The 25,102-nt window shown below is 29.2% G+C and overlaps 1 protein-coding gene across 1 annotated transcript in view; it reads right to left on the reverse strand.

The window, feature by feature from the left end:
* Positions 1–25,102, reverse strand: part of LOC111029894 — a 38,167-nt gene that overhangs the window by 6,918 nt on the left and 6,147 nt on the right. Inside the window, exons 2-4 of the mRNA XM_022309131.1 lie at positions 3,311–5,215; positions 2,134–2,239; positions 1,673–1,764 (exon numbers count right to left, since the gene is read on the reverse strand). Coding sequence (XP_022164823.1) covers positions 1,673–1,764; positions 2,134–2,239; positions 3,311–5,147 — 2,035 coding nt within the window. The 5' untranslated portion in view covers positions 5,148–5,215. The remainder of the gene's footprint in view (positions 1–1,672; positions 1,765–2,133; positions 2,240–3,310; positions 5,216–25,102) is intronic.

Consider the following 25,102-nt stretch of genomic DNA (forward strand, 5'->3'; position numbering starts at 1 on the left):
TGTTTTAATCTTTATTGTTGTCTCTGTCATCATGTTATATAAGAGAAAAATGCTTTAACAATCAACTTTAAGAGAGGTTTCTGATAGAAAATTGAATATAGTTGGTACTTTGGCGGTAGTGAGAACTTTTTTAAGTAATTTAATTTTTATATAAGACTAGTTTTAGATTCAAAAATTTTAAAAAGTACACATCATAGGGACTTAAAACGTTTTACCATTACGTATGATGTTATATTCTCTATACACAATACAATTTTCAAAGTTTTTAAGATATGTTCATTATGAATATAATATTCAATCATTCTATGTTGATTTATAAGTTAATAACAATAATGCAAGTAATATCATGATGTAAATACATCATTATAATAGTTATTATAATTGCGATGTTTTGGAAAATATAAGTTCGACATACCGTATACTAAAAGGAAAATTAATTATTAATTTATATTAATTTAAATAAATTATAAAATAACTTAATAGGAATTGAGGCTGGCTCAAAATTTTTTTTCGTACCTATACAACAATGTAATCATATAATTCAAATTAACACATTAATTACTGTTATTTCTATGATGAGGTATACTCAAAAACCTACTATACAGCATATAAGTTATTTTTTAAAATTTTAAAACTAAACTTATTTGATTTAACAGAAAATCGGTAATGATTAGTGATGCAAGTAGGAAATTTCCAAAAAAATCTATTAAAATTTTTTTAAAGTTTTTAATTTTTTTGAGCAACAACTATATTTTTTGTATGATACTCTAAACAGTCTAAACAATAATTTTTTTGAAGAATTTCATCATAAAAATCAAATTTAAAACAAGCAATTTTGTTTCCAAACATTTTAAAGGTAAGAAATCCCTATACTATTCCCCTCCACCAATCAAAACTTAAATGCTTGGTAAGTTATAAATTATAATTAAATAATAACTAGCTTAAAATTCAATTTTTTTTACAGAGAACTCCGAAAAATATTTATTTATTTTTTTTTGGATTATAAAATTAAAAACTTATACTGCCGTTCAATAATATGTAAATAAATTTAACATTTTATTTTTCCTGATAAGTATAATTTTTTAATGATTTCAAATAAGTTAAAAAAAATATTTAAAAATGTTTAGCTTTAAATAATGATTGCCATACGTTTAAAAATCTGTAAGTCACCTTTTATCTATTTTTTTATTATTATTATTTACTCCCGAGAATAAGTAATTCCATTAAAATAGTAGGTTTATTTAAAATATGATTAATTGAAATGCATTTTTCATAATTTTTACTAATTTCCAAAACGCACAAAAAACGCACGGTTTTCCGTCACAAATTAATTATTGCTTAATCTTATAAATTTAAAAGATATTATTGAATCATTTCAATTTATTGCAAGTACAATATATTTTACTGATTTTTGTATTTGTACATCGATATGATAAATACTTTTTTCGTAAGCTATTGTAATTTATGACATCTCTTTAATTAGTTCTTAATTTATTAAAATTACCATAAGCATCAGCCATAATATAACCACTATAATAATAAAATTAATAACTAATAGCAATATATACTTATGAGTATAACATATTGCCAGTGTTGTATGTTTTAAGGCGTTTGATGTTTTTTTTTATAAATACATTAGGTATTCGATAGTTTTGATAGTATAATAACTTACTTTGATCTTTGTACAAAAGCCCATGAATTAGTTTTGAAAATGGTTTTGAATTTGGCTTCTTAATCTTTGGTTTTTGACGAAATCTATTGGAACTGAAAAAACATGAGATTTAATATTATTAGAGATTTATTATTCAAAGATAATAAATATTTTAATTTTAGTATAACAGTAGACAGTTTTTAAGGTAAGTACTAGTTATCTATATTAAAACTATATTGCAATGTACGTAGAATAATATTTAGATTACTTTAAATTTGAATTAAATCCATAAGATAATTATAATAATTTCAAAAAAAAAACCCAATATTATATCTTGATTAAAATGTAATATTAATTAAAATATTAATCATTGAATTTAATAGTGAAAAACATATTATATTTTATTTCGTATACACAACTTAATATACTGACAAAAATATAACTTAAAGTTTGAATTATTGTTATTTATTTAATATACTCACGGATACGGTATTAAAATAATTTCTTCAGATGAAGGAACATCCACCCAACCATCATCCTCGTCAAATTTACTGTTTCTGTCCACACTGGCGCTATCGGATGTGATACCTTTGAAACAGTATGATTATTAATTATGTATTAAAAAAGTAAGCAAGTAGGTAACTGCTCTGCTGTACATTATGGCACATTGTGTTAAGTGTATAACGTGTCCTAGTCATTTTAATAGATGGTTTCAATTTGAATTTAATAATTAATCATCGCATGTATTACTAATTATATTTTACAATGTATTTCTATAATTCTATCGATGTTATTATAAGTTTATTTTAATTTTAGTAATAACATGATAGAATGAGTTAATTTTCGTTAAAAACATAGAAGTTTTTATTTTATCAAATATTATAAAAGTACATATTTGTGTCAATATTTTAGAAAATATTATTCTATAGTAAATAATAATTAAGTAATACGTAAAAGTTACAAACCAATAATATTTTTGAATTATAACAAAATAACTAAAACCGTTATTCTTTATTACATTTTGAATTAAGATTTTGAATTAAATTTAAAATTATATTGACCAAGCATAAAAACATATTTCAACAATATTCAAAAATTTCATTCAGTTTATAAATGATATTTCAAGTAGTACCTAGTGAAGTGTTTCAACTTTCAATTTTTTATAATAAATATTTGTTGAATAATAACTATATAACAAAAATTGGTTGTGGATTAATCGTTATTATACTATATGTTTGAATAATATTATGAAATATCGTAAAAATTTCAATCGCCCATAAAAATGTTAAATAATTTAACACTATATTAATTTTTTTCTAATTTCCATTAGTAAACTTATAAAGAATTTTGTACTTAATTTCATATCTAAAAAATTTAATTTAAAACTGTATTCATTTTCATCTATAAAATAATTTGCAAATTTTCGTGATTTTGATAAATGTCAAACAAATTTAAACTTTTAATCTCTTATACAATAATGATGACTGTATTTTCGACATTTTTTTAATACGGTATGAATAAATTATGAGGAATCTTTTATTAAATCAATAAACAAAAAATTGTGTTGTTGGATTATTGGAATTGATTAAGTATATTAAAGCACCTGTACAATTTTTGAAGTTCCGTAAGTTAATGAAGAAAAATTATTGTTTTTATTACCGGATGAAGTAGATTCCGACGGTGGATTGATTCCATAAATGCTGTTATCAATTTCTACCGAATTATCAAACATCTCTTTTGTATCATGGTGGCCGTTTTCGTCGCTATCGCCTTCGACCGGAAGTTGCGGCGGTGACGCGTCGACGACTGTGACGGATACGACCGGTGGCGTCGGTATTGGGGGTAACGGGGGTTGGACAGTCTCGTAGCTGGTGTCTTCGTAGGCAGTGGTGGCAGTCGTAACGACGTCGTATATGTTGTGCTCGCCACCATCAATCGTAGAGTAGTGATCATAAGGACTCTCTAGTGCGACGTACGGACTCTCCAACACGACATTTGGCAACTGCGATTCTGCGGTGTCATTGCCAGAGTCGGTTGACGTTAGTCGTATGTACCCCAATTCCTCGTAGATGGATTCGTCACCGACGATGTAATTGTAGTTGTGTGAACCGATTTCGGCAGTGGTATCGACAGCGGTGTCTGTGGCGAAACCAGTCGCAGTGAAGGTAGCTTCGGCTAGGGACGCGATGACGGAGTCAGTGTGAGACGACGGCAGCTGGGATGATCGTACCTCATCGACGTTATGTAATCCATCTATATTGTTGGCAGGGGTAGTTGTGGCAAGCGGAGTTGTGGTGGAAGTAGTTCTAGCGGGGATAGTTGTAGTGGGGGTGGTTGTAAGGGTGGTAGTTGTAGTAGGGGTAGTTTTAGCTGTGGAATTTGTACTAGGGGTAGTGGAGGCAGCAGCGGTTGTCGTCAAAGTCGTCGGCCGTTTCCAACCATGCAGAAAGGAACAGTTAGGTTTCAGCGGTAGTGGCGGCGGTGACTTGGCCGAAGCTGTTTCTGTTGGCTGCTGCTTCAAGTCTTCTCGTGGTAGCGATTCCTCCCTTTCCATTGGCTGCTGCAAGTTTTTCGGCGGAGGCATCACGTTTAAGACACTCTCTAACTGAGCATCAGGATCTCTGGCAATCGATAACCGTTTGTCTTTGTTCAACAAATGTCTGTCCACCGCGCCGGTCGTATCCTTTTGAAGCATTGGCCTCCGTTCATTTCGTCTAATGCTGCGAGTCGTAATGTTAGGTTTCGGTCCCAGGACGCTGGGTTTCGACGGTTTTTTACCATTTTCGAACTGCACCAGGAGCTTTTTCACTACGGACGATGACGTGTGCTGGTTGATAGTATTCAGCTGTTCGGCTGCTTCATTTTTAGTGGCAGTGGGGTGTGTCATGGTGATTTGATGTTCCACTCCAGTCGGACGATCTTCAACTTCCCTCTGTTCTATGGCAGTGGGATGTTTCACGGCAGTCAGGTTATCTGAGACTTTCTGTTGTTCCACGACAGTCGGCTGTTTTATGGCAGTGGGATCTTCCACAGCTGTTGGCTGTTTTGTGGCAGTAGGATGTTCCACGGCAGTAGGCAGTTCCGAGACGGAACGCAGGTTCGAGTTGGTTCGCACTACGACCATCTGGTTGATACAACGCTTTTTTTGCGAGGTTGACTCGAACTTCTCGACCGTGGCACGTACCAAAACGCCCTTTTCCCGGACTGTAGTGACCTTTGTCCTGACCGTGGAGCCTTTGGCTAGTGTTTTGTTCACCTTTTTCATGATGTCCTGCATCGAGTCACCCTGGTTGGCGTCCACCACCACCGCGTTGAACTTTGATGCCAGCTCGGCAACCATCGAGGACGGCACCGACACCCGGATAGTCTGGTAACCCTTGAAGCTTCCTGTTCGGTGGACGTGCTGTCCAGCCCCACCGCGAGATTTGAAACTCGGACGTTTTATCTTGCCACCCCCAGTAGGCAGTACGGAGCTAGTCGTCATTTCTGTGATCATAGCGTCAGACTTACTAAATCACACGTAGATCCTGTTTCTGCAGCTCACTTGAACGGGGATCATTATTCCTGTACAACAGAAGAATATTCAATCTATTACAATGTATAAGATTTATAAGTTATACCTAAATATACTCTACCACATCGCACTAACTTAGCTTATTCGGAAGGTGGAAAAGAGTTGTTTTGGAGGTTCAAACCGTCCTAGTTACACATTTTATACATAATTTTCTCTTAAAAAGTTTTTATTTCAACTAACAAATAATATTATAACCTGAGACATTTGTTTTTAAAATGCATGTTACGCATATATATTTTTATTTCTCTTAATATTTGTCTTGTTCAATGATTATGCAATATTTTTTACTATTTTAAACTAAATTAATTCTTAAGTCCAAACTGCCGTAAACAGCTTAATTTAATTCCAATCGATATGTGCCAACATAATTTTGTCTCGTGGACAATTAAAAAAAACAAGACGGTTTAACCTATAATTTTTTCATTGAAATTTAAACATTTACTTGTTAACATATTATGTACTATATATTGTATATACCATAATGTCACATTACATATTTTGTGTAAGAACAGCTAAACAGTGTATTTATTTATGTATAAATTATATATTCTGGAAAAATGCAGTTATTCACTTATATTATGTTACATAACACATTATAATTATTACACATGTATTAAGGTCGATGAAAGGTTTCTTCGTTTTCGAAATAGTGGTTTATGACATATTATATTTATGAAGGTACCCAACCTAATATTTTAATGTCGATGAGGTAAAATAAACCATTCTAAATAAGTTAATTTATGTGGCATATCGAATCGAAACAGTGTATTAATACACCAAAGTGTTTTGATACAACTAAATGAAACTGTATAAATTAAAAAATTTAATTATTTGAGAAAAGTCAGAGTACTACATTATAATAAAATATTCATTATGTTGACATGATGTAAATACACTGTTACGTGATGATCCCAGAAAAATAAAGTTTTGTTTTGCTCATTATTGGAACAGTTTTAAAGTACCGTTTAGGCTTTAATATTTATAAACTCGTACGCGTGTCTCGAGGTCGTCTATTCTCGAACCGGACCTTAAAAATTGTGTTATTGCACGTCGTAGTACACAAGTCATGTAGTATGTCCGTGTACGATGATAAGGCGATATTTATATTGTCGACACACCTTGGCGAGTGAACCAACTCTAGATGTTTTTGTCGTCATCATCGTTAACGGACTGGTGATAAAAGCATAATATAGTGAGTAGACACTGTTGTCACACACACACACACACACACACACACACACACACACACACACCACTCACTACTAACACACGGGAACGCTCGCTCCATAGGCTATCATACACTTTGCGCAGTGGCAGTGGCGTAAGCATATCATTATGTAAAGGAATCCAACTAATCCAGGTTATCATGTCGGATAACTTATCTTATGTCAGTCAACAACGGTAATAACACATCTTTTAAAATATCAAATATTTATAATTATTTTGTGTCATTTGATATCGCTGGTGATTTTTGACTTTGAATATCGTCCACGAATCACGATATATATTATACATAAATACATATGTTCCTGTGCTAAGCATTTAACTTCAAGACCAGATATGTTTACTAGATAATAATATGGATAAGGTACTACACAGTACACATTAGATTCACATAAGATTATCTTGGGAATCATGTTTTAAAATCGTTCCGGAGACGGAATGAAAATTATAGGTAGACAAGTAAATGGTACTTATCGAGTTATCAAATTCAAAAAGTAGATGAAAAGTTTTGAAGAAAATTATATTTTTCATCCAAATCCTGAATTGTATACATAAATATAATAATTGTAATTTGTAACTGACACTTGTTTGTGATTTAATTTACGTATTGGTATTTGACGCCCGTATAAATAAGTTTTTCGTGTAGGTACCTACACATAACGCCACTGGCAGCGGCGACACAGTGAATGGGGTTGTATGCACAATATATTGAGTATATAAACAGGTCATAATTAATATGTACACACACACCAGTGGCGTAACCAGGATTTTCGAGTGTATGTTCGTAGTGGTCGGTGGGTGGGAAGGAGGGTGGTTATCAATCAAGAAATGTATTTCCATTACATAGTTTTATACAAATTACATGTATTTGAATAACATCATAATATAACAAACTATTATTACATATTAATCATGATTTATAGGTAAGTTATAAACTAGGTCGGTAAAATAAAAAAAAATGTTTAAACGTACCTATATTATTATATTAAAAAAGTGGATATCTACTGCGGTGCAAAGGGATCCGACTGGATCCGGAGTCCACCCCTCCGCTGTGCCACTGACACACACACACACATGCACACTCACGTGCACACGGTTAATATTATGTATATGGTGATCATTGAACCATACTCGTCTACATCTATACATATATAATACACACACGTGTTCGTCGGGCGTAGGAGTGATGAGGGCGGCGCCGCCGGTGAGATAACCTTTCGAAGGCCTCGCGCTGTGCGGCAAAGACCTCAGAGCCAATATTTTTGTATAATATTATGATGGTGGCGACGGCAGCAGAGTCATCGAACTCTGCGCGCGCGAATATCAAATCTTTATGACATTCGGTCTCCCTCCAAAAATTAAGACACACGCCTGTTTCGGTACACGCGGAGGCAGCATCCGAGCCGGTGAACGCGAAAAAATTATTTTTAATTTGTTATTTTACCACGCTTATTTGTGGTGATTCACTATCAGTCACATCTGAAACTTTAAACTGACCTACGACGATGGGAAGCTATATCTATCATAAAACCTAATTCGAGTTAAATACACATTTCCAACATTTGCAACTCTGGTGCAGTGAAGCGTGTGACGAGTGGGTTTTGACTTGTATTATAATATGTACTATAGTACTGTATAATCGTAGGTATGATATATTTTGGTCCACTATATTTTTAAGATAACAAGTCTTATCGATTCGCGTCATGTAACAAGTTGTAACAAATTAAAATAAACCCTGTCTCATTTGTCCCGCCGGAATTACGTCTTTGTATAGATACAAGAACGAATTACGGTATGATATTATGTAGTTAAACATTAAATTAATGCCATAGAAATCATACTTGAAAGTTGAGGTAACTGTGCACTTTTTTAAGCTGTTATAAATTATAATTTATTGATCACTAAATGCCCATTAACTTACTAATGTTTAATTATTACACGCTTTCATCATAATAATTTCTTTAAGTAATAATACTAATAACCATAATAAATATATAGTTTATACAAATCGAAAGATACACAGTGTTCCAAGTAATTGACATTTTTTTGTTTTATAAGCGTATCATTCACAAATATTAATGTATATTATTATATTTCAATACACGAAGTTCGGGTTCAAATATTTTTTGTTAGTTTTTAATTATTATAATATATTATATTTTATTCTTTATACTTATTACAAGTTTAAACAACGAATACTTTGAATAAAATATAATATTATACATGGCAATAATGAAATAATTACCATTTTAAACCATATGTATATACATTTTATTTCGTGACTACATATATTATTTTCATTTAATATTATTATTTATCTTGTACACTCAATACACATTTTAATTAGTTGCAGGTTTTGTATACTTATTGACAACATGTTTAGACATATCGTCTGCATCTTATAATGTATAAATAAGTAATAACTATCTCGACCTAACATTTTTCAGTGTTTATAACTATCAAAGCTTCTTATTTTTTATGTATACCGCATGGATGTATTTATCATATTGTATGGTTAATTTTTCAACCTAAATAGACAAATGCAATATGATCAAAAACTATATATACTAAACTTTATGGTATTTAATAGTTCATTTAAATTTAACCGATAGTAATACACTTTTTACATAGGAATTAGATAATTATGTATAATAGACAACGTGCAGTCTACCCAAGTCAACAGTCAACTTTACTTATTATTATCGATTCAATAATATAGATACTTTTTAAAGTATAATTATAAGGACGGTTAATTTTTTAATTTAAAAACCGCAATATGCATATTATAATAATGAGCATACGAATAGATATAGTAGGTACCTAAACAGAATTTATGCAGAAAGTGTTTTGGTCAGTTGTCAGTAAGAGAATGCTTTAAATTAATCAATAAGAAAAAACTGTTAAAAATTGAAGGACAGACTAATTTTGCGGCAGGTGAATTAAACAAGTTTGGACACATATAATTAATACAAAAAAACGATTGTGATTATTTAAAATTATACAGGGATCAAAACTTAATATTATTTATTAAGTATAAATGACATGAATTGCATAAGTTATAATCGCCTTTGTAATTTTAACATTTGCGTAGGTATGCCCGATATAATTCTATAAAGTGCTGTTAATAAAAAAAATTTAAATACATTTTTGAGAATTATAAATAGTAATATGAAATTTTTTTCATAACAAACAATATTTTAAAGCCACTTAGTCATTAAAAATAAAAAATACCATGATGAGAAATATACCTACACATTTTAAATTAAAATGTTCATTTCATTTTTAGTAAAAAACTATTTAGTATTAAGTTTTTAAAACAAATTCTAGAGTAAAAATTCTTATTATACCTTACGTTCAAACTCAACCACATCAAAATATTGAACTTTTCAACAATATTTTTATTATTTGTCACGTATATTTTAAACCATTAATAATATGGCACCAATCAATCAAATTTTGGAAAATGAGCTTATAAATTGAATGGGTATTATAAGTACCTACTATTGAATAGGATCTATAGGACTACGTACCTATCATATTGTTGTAAAATAAATTTAACCTTGAACAGTATTCTTTGTTTGTTCATTTTATTAATATTTTTTTTCGTTTTCTATAAAACATTTTTATAAAGGAATATGCGAAACATAATATCAGTGTAAAAACAGATAGTTATATTGAAAGACAGATATCTATAATGTTTTTCTTCTTATAAAAAACATATAAGAAGAAACCCGATTACAAAGTAAAGAATGACAAGATTCATAATAACTAATAATTAAATTTAAAAAATGTATAAATGTAGTTATTTATTTTTTCACGAATTACAATTAAATTTAACTATCATCTACATAACCTAGACAAATGAATAATAATAAAACATATGTTGTTCAAATACTTATAGGTATTCGAAAAAATAGCAAATTTGTAAAACAGTTTTTGAAATAAAACAAATAAATTAAGTAATTAATTTAGAGTTGTAAATGTAATGCACTGTAACACATTTAAAATATATATCAAGCAATGTAGCTAATTGAAATTTCTATAAATCTATAATACCAAATGTATGTACCTACTACCTACCTACATAATTTAAAACTTATTAATATTTAGTAATGGGGAGAGTTTTACACTGCTTTTGAATACTCACTTTTACATTAAGGTACATTATTTTAATTTATGGTGAACTTACCTATACAGTTAAATTAGTTAAAAAATGACAGTCTCTTATAACTTATAAGTATCGAATAATTTAGTTTTTAGTATCTAGCCTTACTGATAAATAATAATAGGTATATGCAAAATATCTATTTTATTTCCAACTATACCTTTAGTACACCAGTACAAGCTATTATCAGAGTTATTACGCATCGGTACTTATTAGTAAGTAATTATTATCATATGCCTACTAGCTTATAATACTAGTATGGAGTCTTTGCTTATTATACGTTACCGTTATAATTACTCCGTAGGTAGGCACTCGTGTACATTTTCCATGTGCATGTTTAAAAATATTTTTTTATTTTGTCCCACAATTTCTAATTTTTAATTAATATATTTAAATTTTTAACTTACTATATAATCAATTAAAAATTGATTTCATCGTATTTACTGATTAAACGTGTAGTAAAGTCGAATAAAAACATTAAACGCAGACTTTAGCCAAAGTTCAATGACGATTTAAAAGGTATTTGAACATAAACAATGTAATTTCTCCAACATTATCGTAACATCATGAGATAGCCTACATCTATAAAAGAAGCCTCCAATGTTTATCGAGAATTAATTATTACGTTCAATCTGGGAAATAAATTATTTTATTCAACTCCCATTTTCAACATTTTCTTGTATTTCTTTCAATGTTAATAAATTGTTGCACTAAAATAAAAACATATCTTCGGACCCATACCAAATAAACTATACAATTAGCTATAATTTTTTTTTTCATTAATAACAAAAGCCTCGGCATCTGGGTCATTGGCTGACAATTGTTTACTTAGGTATACATTAACATTTTATGTTTTATATAATAATAATAGCTTATATTAAAGGGGGAAAGTAGGTAACCACAGTACTGTACAGTAGGTGTCGAGTGTACTAACCTCGTCTTTGAGTAAGTCACTGCAATGTCCTAAACATACCAACCAGCTTCACTTTCCGACCAAAAAATATTTTCAAATTGAAAATCAAAGCACTTTGTCTACTATAAATCGTGTACACATACACAAAACACATACAATAAAATCAATTCATTCGTCGCTCCCCCTCAGAGGCTCAGAATCTACAATGTAATAATAATGACCATTGTGTTGGTTTTGAATATTGTGTTATACCTGCCTACCTAAAAAATGTTACAATAAGTTATCTATATCCTAATTTATTTTATATATTTTTTCTGCAATTTTTAAATACTTATAGATGGCTTTTGTGTCGACCACAGACAGTAGGCCTCATTCCTATATAAGTTATACAACCATTGTATTCTCCTCTTGGGTAACATTATATCAATAATTATATTATGCACACAACACAATATAATTCCATAGAATGAGGCAGAAAGTATAAGCAGGAAGTTTTCGACAAACAAATCAATAATCATTTAAAATATTCTATTCAGGCAATCTGTAAGAAATAAACATTAGTTGGGCAACATGTGGTTGGGTACCTATGTGTTATTATCATATCGTTTATTTTTCTTTCTATTATTCCGTTTAGACAACGAATGTTGTATGTGTATACTTTGTATCTATTACAAATTGACTCTCAAGATACCTACCTACTATCAATTCTTACGTCTTGTGCATTGTTATTTATTCATTATTACAGGCTAATCCTGGGTAGAGAAAGCTTTCGGATAATATAGTCGAGTATAATATTTTGTTTAGTCTTTAGTACCATCCTGCGGTTATTTCAGTAACATAAACATTATCATCACCGTCACTTTTATCTCAACGGAACCTTTCTCCGGACTGTTGTCATTCGAATATACCTAATTCGATCATAAGTTATAACATAATAATATTATACCATTAAACGCTCGTGGCACGTCACATCCGATTATAAAACAATATTTTCGCATATCATTATTTATCCTTGATGGTTTTATTTCCAGTGTGGCTTGCTCCGAGATCTTTCCGTAAGCGTAAACACCGGAAAAACCGCCGAAGCCTTCTTCGTGTGGGTTAAATTTCATTGCTAAACAGCCTGTGTCGTTTAAGGCATGCACCAGTAATTCTTTAGTTATCGTGTTACAGGTGTATATCCTTTAAAAAAAAAATACTACTTCTACAATTCTTATGGTTTCTACGCGACACTGCTCTTCGTCGATTCTATTTTACTTTCCGTTTCATATGATCCAGGTGCATTGAATAATATTTAAAATTTGATCTTCTACCTTAAGTGGTAAATTAAATAAATAGTATCGATTATATTTTTAATTTAATTCATAATAAACAGCAGTATATCTACTAGAACAGTTTAAAATGTGTTTTCGAAAATAAATAATATACATAGGTATTTCATAGTATTTACAATCATTGAGCTAGACCTATATAAACTAATTGTACAGTCTTAAAAAACTAAAATAATAAACGACCAATATTGTTAAAAAATAAGTCTTCAAATAATAAAATTGTATGATTTAAATATATATTATAAGCTCTAAGAAAATTGTTTTGCTAAATATTTTAAATTAAATTAACTAAAATTAAAAAAACTTGGCTTAAAAAGATCCCTGTCGGTTGATTTAAGAATCTGTGCGTGTTGAAATTAGTTTAAACAAATAAAATACTACATTATTTCTAACATAGAACAGAAAAATTACTTACTAATCAAATTAAAACTTCATTTTTCATTTAAAATAATAACGTCTAAAAATATGATTTAAGTAAACGTTTATAGTGAAATAACCACTATTTGTCATTTATTTAGAGATCTTATCTACATAAAGTCAGGGATGAACATATTGTACAGTATGATACACTTTATAAGGCACACATTTTTAGGTGTGCTATATAAAATAAAATAAAAAATAGTAATTGTATTACTACCTGCATGATTTATTATAAAGTGTTGATTATGTTTTAAATGAGATTATTATTTATAACAAAGTAATTGAATAAATAATAATATGTACCTATAATATTGTTTTTAATATTAAATCATTTTTTTGTTTTAATTATAATCAGTTGTTGTCCAATATACTTTAATGCCCGCAGTTTCGAAGAATAACGGTATTGTAATTTTAACACAGTAGAACTTTGTTTAACCGCCGTCTACGTCACTTGGGACCGGAACGAGACGGTTGACAGAGAAGAAGATTACTTAACAGAAATGTTGTAATAAATGTTTGTTTATATATTATAGTTGCTTTATGCTTTAGCTCTTTTAGATTTAGTGGTTTTAGAATAGTGAATAATCAAGATACAATATGGATACAATCATAGTACCATTATCTTATCTCTACACGATAATAGTACAGTATAGATCTTCGATTTCACATGGAATAAGCCAATGAACTAATTTAAGATTATTAAATTATTATTATCGGAGATGGAATTTCATGCTGTAATTAAAATTGCATGCTCTAAAAATATACAACAAAAACATAGTAAACCAACTTTAAATTATTTATATGATTAATTTAGAGTCTTAGATAGGAATCCTTAAAAGCTACAAAAAATGATTTAATTAATCCATAGAAATAGCAGTGTAATAATTTAGATTCTGTTGAAAAAATTAAATCAAATTGTTTCATGAAACTGATTTTTAGCTTACTCTAACTTACTGCTATCTTACTTACTTTTCATCAATCTTAAAATAAATATTCAAATACTTTTAAATTAATTTCCCCATTATTATTGTAACTTCAATGGCCTTTGGTGGTAATAATAATAATAATAATAACGACTAGACTAAAAACCGTTTAAGCCGTTTAGAGTTAGCTTATTATTTCCTACAATTTTGGTGGTTTACCCCCCCCCCCTCCCCCCAACAATAAATATCTCATAAAAAAGGTGCACTACGAACATTAAAATGTTTTAGCCTCTGTGTACAGTAAATAGTTGGTAATGGTAGCGTTTAATGTGCGTAGTTTAGATTTTATAAAGTACTCCTTTTCATAATTGAACAAACATCTCTCATGACTTTAAGACAAATGTATTGTTAATAGGAAATGAGATATGATCCTAATGGAGCCTCCGTCTTTTATTTAATATATAATGTTCAAAACTAAGGTCTAAGGTACTATAGTGTTGTTATTTTCTTGTCTACCGTATTCATTATTAACACATTAAGCGATAATAGAATATAGAATTACATAAATGGAAATAGAAAAATAGTCCAAAAACGTGCATACATAGATTATACATAGGTATTATGTTATAAATTCAGTAAGTGTTATTGTATTATTTATTACTTAGCTAATATGAGTTATTATTCAGTAGTACAAACATTGAAATTGGAAACAATGAAAATTTTATTTCAACATTTCTCACACGATAATAAATAATAATTTATCATGTTCTACTATAAATATGTTATTCTTTAAATATTATATGACGCATATAACAGTAAGTAAAAATATAACTAAATAGGTATCACAGAAAAACATGATATCTTACAAGGCATGATTACGAGAAAAAAAAATATTTTATATACCTATGGATTTTTATAACTACAGCAATACTAAAAAACGAGTTGCCTACTTTGAAATATCATTAACATTACAGTATATAGATTTAAATCTATCTGTTTAGGTCTAAATGATATACCTAAACATATGTAAATTCAATATAAGTAGGTAATATCAATGAGTTTTTTATAATCAATGGTAATATAATGTAATGTAGATTTTAATGAATTCTAACGAAAGCAACGACTAATATATGTATACATGCTTAATACCTTATTGCTAGTAATGGTGTATTAGAAAAAACTCATTATTTTATAAGCATGATTCTAAATTCATTTAAAAATGTAGTGTAAAATTAATAAGCTGTAGACACTAATCTAGTGATGTAGTCTAAAATAAGAATTTTGTATTTGGTCCTTACGTCAGAATTATTTGAGGAATTATTATATTACACTCAAGTACCTATATACGCTTCTTAGGTATAAATTATTATAAATTATATTTCTTTATAAAATAAATATCAACATATTTTAACCCGCAGTTATAATGTACCTTCAAAATTATTCAATTGGTATAAGTACGGCGTAAAGTCATTTCACATCTGTTCATCTAAAACATATTATATGAAGGAAATTGATAAAAATGTTCTCAGGCAGAAGTAAAAGAAATACATCTTCTTTAAACACTGTGGATTATAAAAAATAAACCCATTGTTAGAAGTTTTTGCTAACAGCCATAAAAATGTTAATTATATGGATCAATTGTATTAATTATTCTCATGTTACCGCTTATCCATTATTTTAATAACACTTATTCAAACGAATGTGTTTCCTCTTACCATTTATTATCGTATGCCTCTTTTTACTTCCTTACTTCCGATTCTGTCGTAATACTATATCCACTTAATACGTTATGTAATTTAATTAAATCAATTTTAGATTATATCCGTCTTAACATATCAAAAACTAATGAACTCATGTCTCTGAATGTTATCACATTGTAAATGTTTTTGTGGCTAATATATATATATTACAGTTTATACCTTATATTATATACTAATGAGTTTTCAATTTTTTCTCTAGTTTTAATACAGATAATATTTTATTTTAAAATTATAATAAATATATGCATTTACTACAATTAGCACTAATTCTTTTACAGCTATATAAAATAATGTTAAATACTTAACAATTTAAAATCGTTTTCTTAAACTATATAAGCACAAATTATTGTTTATGCTATGAATTGTAACTATATTGTCATTTATTTTCTAAGAAATAGTCATGCTTTTTTTATTTGGTGGTTCTGGAAACGAAACTATTTACATTATAATATGATTTCATAGAATCATATTTAAACATTGAACTGAACTACAGCCCGTTATATTTTTGTCTCGTTGTTCTTTTTTTCTTCCGACAATAGACACCCAGACTTTTAGGCTATAGGTCACTTACATTATTAGTATTAGAATATTAGGCGTTGTAATAGACATTTCGATACATATTATTCTGATTCTATACTTTGTATTCAGGTGTTCTAAGATTTCACTAATTCGAGAAGAAATCTCGTTAGGATAGATAGGTTTTATACCTATTGGACTAATCTTGGCAATAATGACAGTTGCAGTTTTCAATGAACACTGATTATATATCTAGGGTAATCATAAATCATAAATCACTAAGCATATATATATATATTATATTGGACGCTGATTCTGCTGTGGAAGCGATTTTCGGAGCATGTATAGAGTCAGAGGAAATTTGAAAGAAGAGAAACAAACATAATATACCTAGTCTCGTTGTCCTAGACCTTTCTCTTCAGGGTCTAATGTATTTTTACTTCACTTAACTTCACTATATGCGGCGAAAAACGATAGGGCGTGCCTTACATTTCTCACGAAGTGGTTTATTTTTCACTCTTTTATTATTATTATACTTATTTGATTATCGAGATAATAGGTTCGATGAGATATTTCAGATTGTAAAAGTGAAAATTAAATTGCACCGTAGTAAAATTATTATAGCTGCACGTATTGTGTGATACAATAGACTAGTGTATTGTTATTTTGAAAATAAATGTAAGAGTGTAATATAATAGGAAGCATATAGGTGACTACAAACTTGCTAAAACGTATTGAAAGAATAAGAAGATGTAGAGGAAGGTAGGCGGGTAGGGGAGATATCGACCTGGGCAGGACTGGGTAGTGAAAAAATAATACTTTACTAATAAAACATTGCGATCTTTCATTAGTTTTAACCAGCCAGTGGTGCAGCGCAAAATGTTATGGTTAACTTATTTCAATAAACACTGCCAAGTTAACTCGTGCCAAACGTATTGTTAAAAGAAGCAATGGGTATCGGTATTAATAACTAGTTTTGAATTCTTCTACGAAACCATTATGTGTAGCCGTATAGGTACGTTATATTATGTTGATATAGTATCGCCAGTAAAAAAATCTTTTTAGTAGCTAATATAGGTGTATAAAAGTATTCGGTATCAATTATTAAAATTACAAGTTAATTCTATGATTTCTTTGTATTCAAATAAATATGACATAATATTGTGGTTACGAGTGTATTATGCGAAGTATATAATAATCACTAAAAATATCGAATATCCAAACAAAATTATACACCGAATTCAATAATCATAAAAAAAAAAGTTCGTTCTCAGTTAAATAAAAAAAGAAATACAATGTAAAACGATAATAATACGATCTATATGGATGAATATTTCAATTTTCAGAACACTTTATTAATCTGAGGATAAATTTATTGAGTTCATTAAAATTATTGATTAATTTTAAGGTTTAATCGTCTATGATGATACTTTTCAATACTAGTGTGCACTAGATAATATAATACACAGAGTGATTCACCAAGTAGCTAGCCCCAATTTTTCGTTCAATAATTGAATTATTCAAAATCTGTGTTTTGGAATTTTTAAATATACTCAAGGACCATTATTTCAAATTCTTCAGATTTTTCGTTGACTTCTTAAGAAAGTGTACCTTGGAGATACAAAATTCTGTTTTTCAAGTATAAACTCTCCTTTTTCTATTGTAAATCATTTAGAGGATTATTTTTCTGAAAATATTGATGTATCAAAATCAAAATTCAAACTAATAGAAGTTTTTGAATTATTTAATTTAGCATATTAAGGATAAAAGATCCACGAAATGTGTTTGGAAGATATGAGGCAGTGGTGATTTGAACATTTTAGAAATTAATATTAACCCATATCAGCATAATATATGATCTGTAAAATTGGTCCAAGTATAGTAAAAACTTAAGCCAATATTACATATATTTTATATTTTTGTAAAACTGTATTTAACGATTATTAACCTTAAAAACATTTTAAAAATTGAAAAATTACTTTTTTGAATTTGAATTGGTTACATAATTAAAAAAAAAAATGAGATCTCATTTGATAAATAGAAGTTTGTATCGCAATACCAATACGATACTCCTCAACTAGATAGTAAAAAATATCTCAATCATTTTAAAATAATATGGTCTTTAAGTATATTTAAAAATTCCAAAAATCAAAATTTGAACAAATTAACTATTGAAGGAAAAGATGTCGATGTGTTTACACTCACCCTGTATATAATACATCGTACGTATACTTATACCAGATGTATTGTTTTAATTGTTATTAAAGTATCGTTCTAATTTATTTAGCAAATCTGTTTTTGGGATTTTTGTATTAGGTACTATTATTTTCCAAAGGACAATTAATATGAAATACGTATAATTTGTTAATGTCTAAGACGACATCACTTAAATCGGAATTTCATAAGCCATTCAAATAGTGGATAGTATACGTTTATTATTTTTCATTTAGTTTTTCCGTTTGAATCCAACACCGGCGGAAACATTCTTCGTTATATTTTTCAATCTCAGTGAATCAAAATATGAAGATTTCTAAATTATTCAAAATTCCAATTAAAATCTAAAACTTTTGCAATTTTCAAAAAAAAAAAAAAAACAAAAAACAGAAATCTTTCATCGAAATATGTGTTATTTGTAGTGATTCGTGTAGCGCGATAATCAGCCGACCTTGTACTTTCTCTCCTCCCATCTCCTGGCGGCTGTATGGCATTCGATAATATCACGTCATCCCGTTATATTTACTGTATTATATAGGTATACCGCCGAGGTTCTAGTTTCAGGCCCGCCAAGACGATGCACACACACCGCATAGGTATACCTATATATTATTATAATATAACCACATAACATTCTAGGCACGATTCGCACCCGGCATTTCCCCCTAGGTCAGAGGCGGTTGATGCCAAACGAGAGTCAAACCCGATACCGCCGTATCATTATAATGCATCTACCGAGCGGTTTGATGGTTGAATGTTTTTTCATATATTTTTCGACCAAAAAATTAAACGTTTCATTACGCCAATAGTCGATGATTCGGAAACAATTATTATTATTGCTCGCAATGGCAATAGAGTCGCACAACACTCGTTCCCGAGGATAGGTAGGTAGATTATATGAGACGACAGTAAATAGAGACGGAAAAAAAATAACCGGAACGTGAGTCACGACTGATGAGCGCGAGGAGAACGTCCCGAGGCGGTGACGTTGAACTTGAATCGCGGGGACCGGTAATGAAAACTTTTGTTCGAGCTATTATTTTATCATGTGTTCCGAAAAAAAATTCCAACCGGTCGAGCGAGAAACATATTTTGTCCAACGTCTGAATAGCTGGCGTTCGTTTTACTCGCATTGAACTAGTTTTGTATTATAAAGTTATTACTAGTTTACCGTACACGACATTACAGTATGGTAAAGTACTCTTTTTCGTCGGCGTGACTCATTTGCCGATAAGAATTTTGCAATGGATTTTACTATGTAGTTACGTTTGTCCACGAGGAAATCCGGTTATCCGATTGTATGAATGAATGACGGCGTAAATCGCGTAATTTTGAATTTACTTAACTTTGAGAAAGTCCCCTCTGGCGTTTTGAACATTTTTTTATTACGAGTAATATCTAAGTATAAGTTTAAGTTATAACGAGGTGTCTTACATATATGGCATATATTATAATATATTATATAGCTCGAATTCACGAGAAAAGAAACTCTATTATTCGCATGATTTTAAATTTATACATAGGTACCTACCTAATAATGTACTCATGAATATTACACAATAATCAATAACAACAATAATAATAATAGTATTTTTTTTTTATATTTTCACTCACACCGGTGTGTACTCTGTACACGTGTTTCAACTAGGTATAGTAAATGTGAATCGTGAATGTGCAATGCACAAATTGAATTTATAATAATATTATATACACACGGAGTGGGCAATAAAAACAATTTTTATTAAAGCCGATCGCTAAATAAATAATGCAGAGTACTTACAATAATAACCAATTTAAATCATTAAACGGTATGGGATGTAATAGATTAAATTACCAGAACAAAATTATTAAAAACAATAACCACTTAATTTAAAAATTAAAATATAATAATTCTGAAATATTATCGACGCCAACTACATGGCTATAGACCCGTTTATTCCACCATAATATTGTTTGTTAGGTGTATTTTCTAAATATTTGTGTGGACTATTAAATTGATAATATGTATAATAATATCGATTTTAATATTTTTTAAAACTTCTATATTATTAATATCAGATCAAATACCTACTGTGAGCTCACAATAACGCATAATTATTTACACCGAATACCATGTGGATTTAATGATATAATGATGTAAACATAAAATATATAAATTGGAAAATACAAATTTAACAACAAATTTTTACAATTTTTAAATTAATTTTTATTATACGTACTAATTGCGAGGGCGATATCCGTCTTAAAAATCTAAAAGGGGAACTATCCTACTTCACTGAAAATAGGTGAGGGAAATTTTGGTACATTTATTATAGTTAAAAAACCTATTTTCACTAAAAAAAATTATTAACTTTGAACCACGACGATAAAATAATAATAAAGTGCAAGTATAGGGAAACTCGTTGTCGTTGCGCAACAGTCAAATAATATTTATTACCGTTTACCGATTAGTAGATACCAGTTATGCGTCGTTACTATATTATGAGAGAGTCTTCAAAAGTAACGTACCAATACGTCTTCACTTGTGGTTATGTGGGAACAGCCGAATGTCATTGAAAATCCAATCTCATATTAATTTAATATTCTGCTGGTACATGTATTGCACCGGTGAAACATAAATTAAGATCCAATGATCGAATTTTCTCTTTCCCTTGGCATATACCTAGCACAACATTATGCAGCTTTGCATTTAGTGGTCAAATAACATTTTTATTTGCCAGCGTTCAAGTTTAAGATAATATTATTTAGGAGAACGGTCGTGGGTCAGTTGATAAGCAGGTATTAACTACCTATCCAGTTTATTGGTTTCAGAAGGTACAAGAAAACTATAAAAAAAAAAATAGTTTTTCTTTCATGGTAATACTCTCAGACATATAATATTAGATTGTCGAATTTTACAAAACGAAAACGCACATCAATATTTAATGGAACATAATATTAATATGTTATACAACGCAAACAGTGCGTGTAAAATATGTATGTAAGTAAACTGTATTGTATATTTGTACATAGAATAATGCAACATATATTTCGAGTAAATGTCAATGTAAATAAATATTTGTTTTTTATGTATCGGTTTTATGCACGAATAAGCCGTACATGTTGTCCTAAGTATTTCAACCCTTATTAGTTGTTTTAAATTTAAAAATCAATCGTTTTATTATTTTTAGTATAAATATTATAATTTATAGGTACTTACAATATGCATTATAATTAATTTTCAGTATTTTTCATGACAATTATTATTCATGTAATTTTTATTTTTATAAACCACCTCAAAAATATAAATTGACTAAAAACTTGAAAATTTGTCACAAACATCACAAAAGGTACATTATTAATGTATTTACAATTTAACATAAAATGTTATAATCTATTATTTTTATTTCTACTTAACTGAATTAGCGGAAGTATTCATTTTAACTGTCCAAAAAAGTGTATTTCAATTTTTTTTCCAATTTCATGCCGAGTGCTTATTTATTAGTAGGTATAATACATTAAGTGACCTTTTACATAGTAGAATTATCGAAGTTTTCAAAACACATTACACCAGTGTTACGTTAAAATGTTTTTTAATTTATTGCATGAGTATGAGTATATTTTATGCAAATTACACATTGAAGAATTTATCATGTCAATGTGTATTTGCGATATAATTTGCTAACGAAGCAAAATATTTTAGGTCAGGGTTTTATTTTTATGTACAATATATCTCGGAGACACCATACTATAATTATTTGTATCTGTATGTATGTCATAAATGTAATACAAATTATGTTATTTTTTTATAGATTATACTATCTAGGTAATATGCTAATATATTGATATACAAAGTATCTATGATATGTTTCAATCATATATTCATAGTAAATTGTTATTAAAATAAAATAACTTCGTTGGTTTAAATAAATCACCACATTTGACATTTTTATCTATTTTTAATGTTTAAAAACAAATGCTTATTTTATTTATTAATTATTATCAACCATGGTTCTATGCACATAATTTTTTTTTTATTCATGGTACAGCTTCAACTACTAAGGTTATTAGCTTGCAACAAAAAATGAGAGCATTCGGTTACATAATATAGTAAAACAATAGTTCCTTAACTTAGTTTGTACATATTAATTTGTTTTTGGTTACAATAAATAATACATATAATGCACATAAATTGCATGTTTAGAAAACAAAAATCAAGAAAAAGAAATTCTTTTGATTTTTTTATACCAACCTAAGAATCAATAATTTGAAGATCCAAATTGTTTAAAAACTAATATTCACTTGATTGCAATTTGTTATCAGCTTATTCTTACACAAAACTTACGTCTATTGTATTAAATAATAAATCTCATGTGTAATATTCTTAAAAAATCATACATTATCACACCGTTCTTCTAAAACCAGTGAGTCACGACTCACGGCCCAATATTGGTTTGCACTAGAACTTCGGAAATGGGTTACGGTATACTTTTAATAACTAAAAACATTATAGATACTTAGTAAAAATATATTTCAATCAAATTGGATGGAGCAAATAAAATTAATATAATGCATACTCTGTGCTAAATTAATTAATTAAAATAATGTACGTTCTCATACATATACATAGCAGTTATAAACCACCTAATTAATCGGCTTTTTAATTTTACTTTTTGAATATAAGACCTCGCAAAAAAATAATAACAACTAAAATGGAACGTTTTTTAAAGATTTTTTTTAAGTTTGCATTCGATTAACGAGCATCAACAAACCAACGAATGTGGCATATTATACAGTGAAACTGTTATGAAAGTTATAAAATAATATAAACCTATATGTTATGTTAATAATAAATTTTAAACTTTCACGACAACGACAAAACCGGACTATAAATACAATCTACATCGGAAACATTGTCAATAATATATTATACTATTATTATAGTCATGCCACGACGACTCTGCGTGTCCTAAGACTGTCCATGTTATTAGGTGCCTATATTATAATATGTAGTATACTATAGAGTGCAGGAGCCGCCGTTAAGGACAAGACGAACCTATAATATTTCGAGCTATTCATTGTGAACAACGGTTTTTATTCATTCGTTGTAAATATACCTAGCTTCCTAAAAACATTTGCATTTCATTATTATAATATTTATCATGTATCATCAACGATTATTTACGCTTAGGTATACGCGTGCTAAGAGAAAACATAATATACCGCGATGCCTATATTACGTAGTTAACAATAATTTCTATCAACGAATATATTTTATTTTTACAAGTTGCAGCTGCACATTCGTCTCGGGATTTGTTAGTTTCAACTTCTACGTGTTATTACTTCATCTTCCTGAAAAGAACATCAATAATTTCTGGCCATGATGACGGTCCATCGGTTTTTACATCCGGAACACGACGGTTTCAAGTGTTTCAACCTTTCATTCGCTTAGGTTGAAATAGTAATATTTTTTGGATAATAGGTATAGGCGGTACAATGGTAACATAAACATTACACTCATGAAACGCTCACATGTTCAGCACTGATGCAATATTCGGATAATATCAAGTTTTCACTTGGTCACATCGTGTCTGGCCCAAGTTTATGACCTCAGTTATCGGAAAAGTCTTCCGTTTCCGTAATGAACTCGAACGATGCAATTCTAAACTTACTTTTAAAAAGTACCGACCAAACTACTACATTTTCACATCTTCTAATTTTTTGTTAGAACAATTTTAGCTATCCATTCACACTGTTCTAATATTCTACGGTATGTCAGTATTAGTCTGTTCACTATACATTAATAGTAATATGATAAAATATTACAAGAATATAAATTATATAATAAAATATCAGATGTTTGTCAAAAATTAGTTCGAAATAATAAAAATTAACCATATTACAACCATAGTAATGCAAATATACAATATAAAATATCCTTAGAAATGGTGGCTGATACACCATCTCTGCCGATCAGAACCATTCTTCGTATAATCGTATAAGTATACAATGATTTATCGTTGAATTCAAATTTAACACGTCCATAACAGCACTCAATAGTGATATATAGTCATGATCCGTTTACCAATAACAGCAGAGCAACTTCGCAGGTTTATTTAATTAACCAGTATAAAATATTAGAATCATACTTATTTATCTTGTTGAACGTCGCATTTAGTGATGATACCTACATAACATTATACAAATAACTGGAGTTAGTGTATGTTATTGTTTATGTAATGTTTGCTCATTAAATATTTTCACACGAATATAGGTTAATTTTGAGTACTTTTTACATTAAATTTTTAACAATAATCATCATCCTTCCTTCACCACACAAGAATAATTTAAGCGTCTGAATATGGTAATCAGTTCCATAGTGTAAAATAAGATATTATAGGACTTAAGGCATTCGACAGCTTTAATCGGGGC

The sequence above is a fragment of the Myzus persicae genome, unplaced genomic scaffold, assembly GCF_001856785.1.
Source record: "Myzus persicae strain clone G006 unplaced genomic scaffold, MPER_G0061.0, whole genome shotgun sequence".
In the NCBI taxonomy this organism is placed as follows: Eukaryota; Metazoa; Arthropoda; class Insecta; order Hemiptera; family Aphididae; genus Myzus; species Myzus persicae.